The 12,043-nt window shown below is 42.0% G+C and overlaps 1 protein-coding gene across 2 annotated transcripts in view; it reads left to right on the top strand.

Annotated features, from left to right (window-relative positions):
• The window catches only part of EIF2AK3 (eukaryotic translation initiation factor 2 alpha kinase 3), a 101,430-nt gene extending 90,952 nt beyond the window's left edge, over positions 1-10,478 (top strand). Inside the window, exons 15-16 of one of the 2 annotated variants that reach the window (XM_023725477.1) lie at positions 6,759-6,821; positions 8,281-10,478. In XM_023725477.1, coding sequence (XP_023581245.1) covers positions 6,759-6,821; positions 8,281-8,487 — 270 coding nt within the window. In that variant the 3' untranslated portion in view covers positions 8,488-10,478. The remainder of the gene's footprint in view (positions 1-6,758; positions 6,822-8,280) is intronic. The other variant, XM_004390653.3, reaches the window with a different exon arrangement.
• Positions 10,479-12,043: the final 1,565 nt, after the last annotated feature.

Below are 12,043 nucleotides of genomic sequence, written 5' to 3'. Positions count from 1 at the left end.
CCTTGTGTCTTTGGTGTTCTTCATTCTCCTTTGCTCCAGGTGGGTTGGGACCAATTGATGCATCTTAGATGGCCACTTACTAGTTTTTAAGACCCCAGACGCTACTCACCAAAGTGGGATGCAGAACATTTTCTTAATAAACTTTGTTTTGCCAGTTGACCAAGATGTCCCCTGAAACTATGGTCCCCAGACCCCTATCCATGCTACTCTGTCCCTCAAAGTGTTTGGTTGTATTCAGGAAACTTCTTAGCTTTTGGTTTAGTCTAGTTATGCTGACTTCCCCTGAATTGTGTGTTGTTCTTCCCTTCACCTAAGGTAATTCTTGTCTACTATCTAGTTAGTGAATACCCCTCTCCCTCTCTCCCCACCCTCGTAACCATCAAAGAATGTTTTCTTCTGGGTTTAAACATTTTCTTGAGTCCTTATAATAGTGGTCTCATACAGTGTTTGTCCTTTTGCAACTGACTAGACTAATTTCACTCAGCATAATGCCTTCCAGATTAATCCGTGTTACGAGATGTTTCATGGATTCATCGTTGTTCTTTATCATTGTGTAGTATTCCATTGTGAATATACCATAATTTGTTTTTCCATTTGTCCATTGATGGGCACCTAGGTTGTTTCCATCACCAGGTGGTTAGAGCTGTTACTAGGTATGTGAGCCCATGAGTCCATTTACTTTTCTTGTATGGATTCAGCTCAGGTATCCAGGTAGTCAGTCACCAAGTGTGTGGTACAGGCTTTCACCTACAGTCCTAGACAGGCAGGGGTGATTGGAGTAGGCTTAAGTATCTGACTGTAGTAGAGGGTCTTGCGCTGAGCAAGGCAGGGTGCTGACGTCTGCTCCTGAGTGTCTGGGAGGAAAACGTGTCCCTGTTCCCTCAAGTGTGTAGGTGCGTGGGTTTTGCAGCTGGACTATAGGCACCCAGTGCTGTTGACTGTAAGGACTGGGAGGCATGACTTAGACCCCTGTTGCAGGTGGCTAGGTGGCATAGTTGGAGCCACCGGTCCTCAGGCCCCTGATGTGGGTAGGTGAGGACCCTGCTTAATGGGCAGAGTCGTGTCAAATGTCACGAATCTGCTACTCTATCTTATAGCTGATGCAGTTGAAAATAGGCTTCAGGTATATACCTTGTTGTTCTGTGCCAATGAGGGCCTACGCTGCTGAAATGGGCTTACGCTGGTTTATGCAAGGGTGAAAGGCATTCAGAGTCCGTGGACCCCTTATGCCTGTGCCTAGGCAAAGGGGCTGTGCCTGCCCTAAGTTCCTGGCTTAGGGGAGCTGGCAGATTGTTTTTTCCTGTTTGTTAATTTGTTTCCTCTCCAAAGCTGAGAGAATGGCCCAGGGCGCACAACAGGTCCTACTTCTGGCCCAGGGGACGCGGCAGTTGCTGAAGCCGGCCTGGGACCCATCGCACAGTGGGGTGGGGGCAGGTAAATGGGAGAGAGGTCCTTCCCAAAGGGGGTGTTTTTTGATCCACACAGTAGGTGAGATGCATGTACTTATCTTTTACTGATTTAGCGCCGCTTTTCACTGGTTCTAGAGGCTTGAGTAGACTCTCTGCGGCTTGGTCTCTCCTAATGTGGAAAATGCATCCTGAGAGCCACTGCTTGCCTTACCGTGCACGCCAGCCGATCTAGCCTGCGGGGTGCCGGTTCCCGCCAGGTCAGGTCTGGCAACTCCTTGCTGCTTCTGAACCATCTCTCCCTCCCCTGCCACTTAGTCTGATTCCTCAGCTTTGCCTTTGATGTTCAGGGCTCCTAGATAGTCATATATAATCAATTCACTTGTTTTTTTTGGGTCTTTGTTGTAAGAGGGACCACAGGAAGTATCTGACTACTGTGCCATCTTGGCCCCGCCTCCTTGTCCTGCTTTTTTATGTTTTGATATTGTCTCCTGTCTCTGAGACATGAAGATATTATTATTTATTTATTTATTTATTGTATATTCATTTTTTTATCCTTGTTTTTTGGTTTTGTTATGTTGTATCAGGGCAGATGGGCCAGGCCTGCTTTGCTGCTTGCTCGTCTGTGGGCACAGTAGCTATCACCACCTTGTCAGGGTGGGCAGGGCAGCAGCAGGCAGGGCGATCCCATTTCGCTGTACACTAGTTTGACGAGGTAGCTGAAGGAGGACAGGGTGGGCGTGGTCTCCCTGCTGATGTTGCCAGACAGGCGAGGGTGTTGAAGGGGGAGTGGTATGGGCTCACTTCCCCCACCGTTCAGCAGCTGGTCGAGTGACAGGAGGGGAAGGGCCTTGCAGACTCAGTGTGGTGGGTGGCCTAAATGCTGGTGACGCTGTAGCCACAGTGGCATGGCAGGAGCCAGTAGGAAGGGTCTGTAGTTGGTATACAGGGCTTGGTGAGTGAGAAAAAGAAAAGAGAGAAGAAAAACAAATTTTTTTAAGAAAAGGGGTGGCACAGCGATAGCTGCCAGGTTGAGGTGGGGCAAATCCAGGGGCCAGTGGGAAGAGGAGGGTGGTGGCGTACGGAGCTATGGGAGAAGGAGAAAGTAAACAAAGAAAAATAAAAAATTTAAATAATAAATTAAATAATAAAAAATAAATGGCTGTGCGGTGAGGACCAGTGAGTGGGAGCGGGCTGGACCCAGGGCAGTGGTGGGCTGGTGTGCTGGTGGCACTCTATCTGCCGCCCTGCGGCAGGGCCCAGCGGGAAGAGGGGTGAAGTGGCGTATAGGGCTAGGTGAGAGGGAGAAAGAAAAGTAAGAAAGGAAAAAAGAAAAAAAAAAAAAGGGCAACATGGTGGAGACTGGCAAGCATGGGGGCGAGGTAGACCCAGAGGCCAGTGGGAAGGGACGGGAGGTGATATACAGGGCTAGGTGAGAGGGGGAAAGAAAAGAGAAAAAATAAATTTAAAAAAATGGTGTGGTGGTGACCAGTGGGTTGGGACAGGGCATACCCAGGGGCCAGTGGGAATGGAAAGAAGGTGACTTATGGGGCTAGGTAGGAGGGAGAAAGAAAAGACAGAAGAGAAAGGAAAAAAAAGAAGGAAAAAAAATAAAAATGGTGGCACAGCAGGAGCCAACGAGTAGGAGTGGGGCGGACCCAGGTGGCCCGTGGGCTGGTGGCTCTCTAGCTGCTGCGGTATGTCAAGGGTTCAGCAGGAGGTGGAGGGAGGTGGGGTACGGGACTAGATGGGAAGAAAGAAAAGTGAGAAAGGAAAAAGAGAAAACAAACAAAAATAGCATGGTGGGAACAGGCAGGTGGAGGTGGAGCAGACCTGGCACAGCAGCAGGTCGGTGGCTCTCTGGCCACGGTGGTGTGGTGGGGGCCTGCAGAAATGGGGGAAGGTGGTGTACAGGGTTAGGTGGGGGAGAGAAAGAAAAGGAAGAAAGGGGGAATAAAAGCTGTTCAGCGAGAGGGGGCAGGGTTCGTACTGTGGACCTTGGCAGTGGGGGCTGCTAGGCTGGAATGGTTCTTGCTACTACTTACCAGAAGTGTTGAGGGGTGGGAAAGCATGTTTCTCTGGTTACTGGGTGCTCTATCTCCTATTGGGAGCTCCATGAAGTTGCCTTACTGTACTCCTGTCCAGGGTTGTTGCTGGCTGTTTTCCAAGATGACGATACTGTGCCATGTTAGTTGGCAGGAGACCTCCACTCCATATCTCTCCTCATTCTCTGTTTTCTGTCAGTTTCTTCTTCCATTCGGTGTTTGATCGAGTTCTTTATCCCTTCATTTGATGCCTAGGGTTCCAGGATTGACATTTGTATCTATTTTACTTAGTTTTTCAGGTCTTTGCTTCAGAGGGATGGCATGGTGTGGCCATCTAGGACGCCATGTTGGCTCCACCACCACCATTTCTTAATTTATCCATTTTAGACCTTGTCTGTTGACTTCTGGCCATGGTAGAACAGGATGTAGTTCTCCCATAGAACCAAAAGATGCACATCTTCTAATCGAAAGGGCCTACCAAGTGTTTTGTACAATAAATGGGAAAAAAAGAGAAAAAAACAGAAATGGCTAAATTTCAGAATCCCAGAGATAGAGGGCCTAAAAGCATCCAGAAAGAAAAATAAAACAGGTCCAACATGTAAAGGATTGGGAATCAGAATGACACAAAATGTATGTAGTTATAAGTACATCAAAAGACACTATCAAGAAAATGAAAAGACAACCCACTGGCTGGAAGAAAAATTTGCAAATCGTATATCTGATAAGGGTCTAGTATCCAGAATATATAAAGAACTCTTATAATTGAACAATAAAAATACAAACCCAATTTAAAAATGAGCAAAGGACTTGAATAGGTATTTCTCCAAAGAAAATATAGAAATGTCCAAGAAGCAACATGAAAAGATGTTCAATATCATTAGTGATTAGGGAAATATAAATCACATTGAGATACCACTTTACATCCCCTTGTTGTTGTTATTGTTGTTAGGTGCCCTTGAGTCAATTTCAACTCATAGTGACCCCATGTGGCAGAGTAGAACTGCCCCATTGGGTTTTCTAGGCTGTAATCTTTATGGGAGCAGATCACCAGGTCCTTCTCCCATGGAGCTGCTGGGTGGATTTGAACCAATAACCTTACATTTAGCAGCTGAACACTTAGCCCGTTTACCACCAGGGTTCCTTTCACACCCCCTAGAGGTTGGCTATAATCAAACAGCCCACAAAAATAAATGTTGGTGAGGATGTGGAGAAATTAGAACCTTCGTGCACTGCTGGTGGCATTATAAAATGATGCAGCCAGTTTGGCAGTTTCTTAAAATGTTAAACATAGAGTTGCCTTATGACCCAGCAGTTCTACTCCTAGGTATATACTCAAGAGAACTGAAAACGTATATCCACACAAAAACTTGTACCCAAATGTTCACAGCAGCATTGTTCATAATAGCCAAAAAGTGGCAACAACCCATATGTCCATCAATGAATGGATAAAACGTGATATATACATACAATGGAATATTATTTGGCAATCTAAAAGGATGAAATACCGATACATGCCACAACACAGGTGAACCTTGAAAACGCGCCAAGTGAAAGAAGCCAGATACAAAAGGCTACATATTCTATGACAGACAGTAGATTAGTGGTTGCCAGGGACTGGGAAATGGGAGTATAGGGAGTGACTATTTAATAGGTACAGGGTTCCTTTTGACTGATGAAAATATTCTGGAATCAGATAGTGGCCAAGGGTGTACAACATTATGAATATACTAAAAACTACTGAGTTGTATACTTTAAAATGGTGGATTTTATGTTATGTGAATTTTATTTCAATTAAAAAAGTTTAAAAAATTATGTAGTTATATAAAATAAATGGTTAAATTAGTAGGATTTATCTTGACCCTGCAAAGATTGTTCTATGTAAGGTCAAATAATGTACTCTGACTTCTTTTCTTTCGTATGCAACCCTTTTTTCCCCAGGAGTGCCTTTTGTCAATTACTTAGTCTTCTATGAACATTTGTTGTTAACTTTTAACTAATGTCACATGTCGAGCAATATTTTCTGTATACTCAATTATAGCCTTTTTTTTTTTTCCCTGGAGTCCTTCTTCTCACACCTTCTGTCCTTCTGCTCCTATCTGGACTGGTTACCCTCTAGACCTTCTATCAGTTGTCATTCAAACATACACTCCCCTACTCGTAGTTGGCTCCCTGTTTCCTGAGTTCCACGTTTTCCTTTTCTTTTGCGTTACTCTTATTTTGCGGGAGCACATTCTGCAATAGATTCCTAAGAAAAAATATGTGGAAAATAAATTTTTAGAGTCTTTAGGTATCTGAAAATGTATTTAATTACATCCTCACAATTAATCGATAGTTTGGCTGAGTATAGAATTCTAGATTGGAAATAATTTTCCTTCAGAATTTTGATGGCATTGCCTCATTGCCTTATAACTTCCAGTATTGCTGTTGAAAAGCTGATGCCATTGTGATACCTGATTCTTTGTATGGGATCTGTTTGACTTGTTTTATTTTCCTTTCTGGATACTTCTAGGGCTTTATCAGTGGTGTTCTGAAATTTTGTCCTTTCATTGATAGGACTTTTTCCCCCTTACTTATACTTAACACTTAGTAAGTCCTTTCATTTAGAAGATGTGAAGCCTTTGGTTCTAGCAAATTCTCTTACATTATTTCTTTGATAAATTCTCTTCTGTTTCTGTTTCCTTTTCCTGGTGCTCCTGACTTAATCCTATAAATGCCTTATTTTTTTCCTTCCATTTTCCATCTCTTTTTGTATTATTCTCTGCAGGAGTTCCTCAACTTGTTATTCCAGCTTTCCTAATTACTTTATTTGATAATACAATTTTAATATTCTAGATTCTTTATAAATAAGGAAACCAGAACACAAACAGAGTGATGGTTTATATGACAATTTCCCAACGAACTTTCAAGAGTATAGTTTTATACTGTATTTAGCATAATTGACTTGGTTTTCTTCACCAAAAAAAAAATAATAAAAAATATGCTCTTTCCATATCAAATACACAGAGATTAGAGGCTAGTAGAAAAGGTTATTGTCCACTAGAGAACACAAAGATGTTGTCAGTATTGTATATACAATTCAAACATAATTTTATCTGAATTATTTTCTAGATTTTGATTGATAGTGTACATCTACGTTCAGGAAGCACTTATATATAAAGTATCAAGTCAGGAAAAGCTATTGATAAACTTCCCACCAGTTTAATATCTAAGCTTTCTTAGTGATTCTGATAGTATCAGAAAATATATTTGTTTAGTAGCTTTATATATCAAAATAAATTTCAAGATAGTGACACTTTTCTCTCTTTAGACCTTAAGTGATGTAAGAAATCTCAACTTTCCACCACTGTTTACTCAGAAATATCCTCGTGAGGTATGTATAATTCTTACCTTTGATTCTTTTTAGAATCGTATTTAGAACATAAGAGATCCTTAGCAGTCAACTTGTCAGTTTCCCCATTTTACCGATGAGGAAATCAAAGATCTCGAGAGGAAAGGAACCTGCCCCAAGAACACACGACTTGTCAAATCAAAGACGGGCACTTTGGAGCCTGGCCTCCCAGCCCAGGCTCTGTGCCACGTGCTGCGTGACCTCCTGTGTGTGAATCTTTAGCAACCTTTTGCTTGAAAGAGAGGCTCTTAAATAAGGCCAAACAGTTCCCTCACAGGAAAAGAGTTGTGTTACAATAGTGCTCTTCATCTCTTTATCATAGTCTTAAGTACTGGCTTATTTCTTAAAAAAAAAAAAAAAGCACTAATTACCATTGCTTGTGTGTGTTGGAGTTACACCACTCAGAGTGACACAGTAAACAGTAAACGGTTCAGAAGAGTGTTAAGGGAAAAGTAAACTGATTTTGATGGTGAACTGTGTATAAGTGAACCTTCGAAGTTTTTTCTTCCCCTACAGCTTATGGTTATTTTTATTTCATAGTATATTTGGTCCACAGATACATCATTTCAAAATTTATACATTGATAATTCATGAATTTTCTTAAATAGTTGAAATAAATTATGTATGTCAATTATCAAATTGGAAAAAGTCAATATTTATCTTTTCAGCATTATAAATATAATCAAGGGTTGCCTTAAAAATGTACTTTATAATGATATATTTAGAAATATGCTAACCTAAAAAAAATATGTTTTACTGAAAGTCATTATGTTATCATATGTCTTGCAAAGTTGATGTATTGATTCCCAAAGTGGCTCAGACGAGTGTATGTTATATTAAAAGGGGCTCAAACAAGGGGAAAAAAAGTGTCATGAAAGGGTGTTTAATGCTGATCTCTGGCATGATTATTTTTTAATTGAAATTTTTATTGAGTCACATGCAGTTGTAAGATGAAGTTATTTTTAAAGTCAGATGTTTTCAATGTTTCAAGGATGTTAATCACATTCTTTATTGTTTGATCCTTTGTTATATGTTAGGAAACAACCAATTACATAAAAATCATCCGTGTTTATTTTGATCAAAGGTTAGTGATCTAACAGTCCACGGGCCAAATCCAGCCTGCTGCTTATTTTTGTGAATAAAGTTTTATTGGAACATAGCCATGCCCATTTATGCTGCTAACCAAAAGGATGGCCGTTTGAATCCACCAGGCGCTCCTTGGAAACCCTAGGGAGCAGTTCTGCTCGGTCCTATAGGGTTGCTATGATTCAGAATCGCCGGCAACTGGTGTGACTGCTTTTATGCTTTAGTGGCAGAGTTGAATAGTTGCAACAGAGCTTGTATGACTTGCAAAGCTTAAAATATTTACAGAAAAAGTTTAGAGGACTGTTCTGTAGTCTAGACCTAGCCCTGTTATCACAAAACAATTTTTATATTTCAGTATGTGATGGTTCAACACATGCTCTCTCCATCCCCCATGGAACGGCCTGAAGCTACAGACATCATTGAAAATGCTGTATTTGAAGATTTGGAACTTCCAGGAAAAACAGTTCTGAGACAGAGGTCTCGCTCCATGAGCTCATCAGGAACAAAGCATTCGAGACAGTCAAGCATCTCCCACAGCCCTTTGCCAAGTAATTTGCCTTAAGTTGTGCTGGCAACCCTTACAGGTGACCCAGAATAGCCCACCTCTCAGGAATGTGGCTTTCCAAAATTGTGGACTTGAAAATTTTGTTCTTTGCTCGATTTTATTTTGCACTACCTTTTCTAAGTCGTATTTAAACTGAATTTTGGAGCATAGCCTAATTTGAGCCGACTCATGATTTTTGCTACATTCCAGCAGAAGACTGTCACTAAACTTTTCATGTGTGGTCCTTTTTCTTTATTGGTCTCTTGAAAATGGCTGGCCAAATTCTATAGCCCTCACCTTTTGCCTAGAGAGGTAGACTCGATCCCTAAAATATATATAGAGAGTTAAAACAGAAGTATTTTTATAGTACAGAAGAATAGCAGTGCCCACATGTGGTAACTATATTATTCTAGAAATATGCTTTCTAGAGGTATGATGATGATTTTAAAACTGATTCCCAAGAAAAGCTGACTCCGTTTTGTCCCTGGTGGGTGAATTCGGAATCTGCACTCTTTCGGGGACAAATAGCACAGATTGTACAATGGCTTATGTCCATAGCTGGTTTTGTAGCGATGTTTGTAGTATGAAAGCTTTACTCCTCAGATGGTTCTGGGGAGAGCTTAAGAGCTTTTTGTACTTTTACCTCCAATAAAGGGAAAACAAAGCTTTTTATGTAAAGTAGTCAAAAGTTCTGGTTTGGGGAGGAAAAAAGCCGTAATAAGAAATGAATCATATATTACAACTAACTTCTTCAAGTATGGCCTTTTTAAAACTAATGAAATCCTGTCTCATATGTAATCCTCTAGGTTGGTTCTTTCCCCAAACTGATTTTAGGTAACTGTTTAATCATCTAACTTGACTAACATGTTTTTACTTTTCATTGTAAATATGTTTATTTTTTATTTATAAAAATCCTGAAATCAATCCATTTGGGTTGGTGGTGTACAGAACGCACTTACGTGTGTTAACTATTGTGACTTCTTTCAAGTCTAAATGATTTAATAAAACGTTTTTAAATTATGTATGGTTGACTCTTATTTTGTGGAATTAGCTCCAAAATGGGGCTAAGTTATTCCTAAAGAACATATGTGGAGGAAATAATCTTATATTTACATAAATATTCAGAAGAATCTTCTGCAATGTTATTTACAATAATAAAATTCAACCCAACTAGTCAACAATCCAAAATAAAGAAGAAAAAGAAAACTTACTCTAACCTATCCAGACAGGTGGCTTCTCTGTTATTTCCCAGAGACTTAGCAGAGCCAAGTCCTGTTAAAAATTCATAGGACTCATAACCAAGAGACATTTACTTAGTGCCTATTCTGTGCCAGGGATCTGGGAACATAGAGAAGACCCTGCGCTAAAGAAGACCTCGCAGAGGTCATGCGAGCTGCGCTGGTCTCAAAGGCCCATGTGCCTTTGTGTGTGCATCTGAGATGGACTGTATGGAAGCATGTGGGCCTCTGCCAAAATTTGTGATTATTTTACAGACGATGTCCATTTGACCTGCCCCACAAGCTTATGAGCAATGCGTAAGCTGGATAAACACAAATATCTGTGCACTCTATCCAGACTACAGTGCTGCTGACTGGTGCCCATCTTCCCAAGTCCTGCATGGCTCCTCCCATCTATCCCTGTCTCCTTCATCTCTTGGCCTGCCTGCTTCATTGCTGCCCCCTGACCTCCTCTTCATGCTTGTGCTGTGATTTCTTCCCAGCTCCTACCCCACTCAATCCCAGCTGAATAGCTTTTGACCGTCACAGCGACCTGGGAGGCAGCCATGGCAGGCGTTATCTGTTCTACTTGGGGTGGAAGCAAGGTCCAAAAAGGTGCTGTGATTTGCCCAGGATCACAAACTCAGCAAGTAGCAGAACCAAAACCTCAGGTATTTTGATTCCTACTCAGTGTTTTTCTACTCCCTTGTACCAAGTTGTTTAAGAATTTATAAATTCTTACATGATATAATCATGCTTTCTTTCATTTCAATTCTGGGTGTGTCATTGCTCATCACAACCCCATGTGACAGAGTAGAGCTGCCCCATAGAGTTTCCTAGGCTGTAGTCTTTATGGAAACAGATCACCAGGTCTTTCTCTTGCAGAGCTGCTTGTGGGTTCAAACTGCCAACCTTTCGGTTAGTAGCAGAGTGACTCCATGGCACCTAAAAACAATATGTCATTGCTAGAAGACAGGCATGGGGAGGTTATGTGGCTGGGCCAGCAGCACCCAAGTCTGCAAAGGCAGCCAGAACGGAGTCTTCCGCACTGTCACCCAAAGCCCTGTTTAGTGACTCGAAGCCTCACCTCCCTATCAAGAGCTGTTGCTCTTCTGGCATCTTTCCAAGCCCCTTCCTCCACACTGCCTCTGCTTTTAGCTCTGTACTTAACACTTGGAAACCCTGGTGGCGTAGTGGTTAAGAGCTATGGCTGCTAACCAAAAGGTCACCAGTCCAAATCCACCAGGCACCCCTTGGAAACTCTTTGGGGCAGTTCTACTCTGTCCTATAGGGTTGCTGTAAGTCGAAATTGACTCAGTGGCAATGGGTTTGGTTTGGTTTTGGTTTTACCTAACCATAGTCAGACCAGGTCAGCTTCCCTTGTTCGTGTCTAAGCTACCAGAGAAACTGCTTCTTGTAATCCCAGTAGCATCTACCATAAAGCCTGATACTTGGTTAAATACTGGAGGGATTGAATTTGGGAAATATAATGTGTACCTTCCACATAGCTGAGTCCTCAGGAAATAAATAGCCAAATAGAAAAAAAAAAACCAATCACTGCAATAAATGTTTGGTAAAAGTGAAGGGAGAAGATGGTTTAACAATCCTGATGCTAAAAACAGGTAAGTCTCAAATTCTGGAAGTCTAAAGGAAGTGGACCTTATGCTATAATTTAAATGAGAGGAGATAAGCTGGGAGACAGAGCCCCCAGGTTCTGCGTGTCATAGCCTGGTTAGTCTAGCCCCCGGGCTTCCTCTTTTCACATCCCGTTCCTCCAGCTGTGCTGCCTGGGAGGCTGTAGATGAGAGGGGCCTATGGACACATTCCAGGAGAAGGGACACCCACGTGGTTTCTGTTTGGGTCCTGTTCTGGTTCTGCCTCTTTCAGGAAGGCAGCGGTGCTGAACTGAGTGCGGGTCCAGAGGTGGGGAGACAGTGAGAAATTCTGAAGATGAAGATTCTGAAGATCTACTCTCCCTTCGCCTCCTAGGAGCAGACACGAGCTGACAAGATGTTAGGAGGGGATTGTTTTCATATTGTTTCTCACGGACACTTTTTCTTTGGATGCATTTATAAAGCCCATTTCTGTGCCATTTTTCTCTGAGGAAGTGGAGACAAACATGCTTCCAATCCAGCCATGGCCTGTGGAGTCACTTGGTCTTACTCCTGGAGAAATCAAGAACCAAGCAGGAACTCTGGATGTTTTCTGAACCACCTTAGGTGACATCTGCTCTTCTCATTGTTAGCTGCAGTTAAGTCAGCTCCCGACTCACGGCAACCCCATGTGCGATGGAAAGAAATGCTGCTTGGCCCTGCACTATCCCATGGCTTGTTGTGGATTGGACTATTGTGATCCAT

This window comes from Trichechus manatus, unplaced genomic scaffold (genome assembly GCF_000243295.1).
Source record: "Trichechus manatus latirostris isolate Lorelei unplaced genomic scaffold, TriManLat1.0 scaffold00316, whole genome shotgun sequence".
Taxonomy (NCBI): Eukaryota; Metazoa; Chordata; class Mammalia; order Sirenia; family Trichechidae; genus Trichechus; species Trichechus manatus.
The sequence above is the reverse complement of the archived record's forward strand: the minus strand, read 5'-3'. Positions and strand labels throughout refer to the sequence as shown.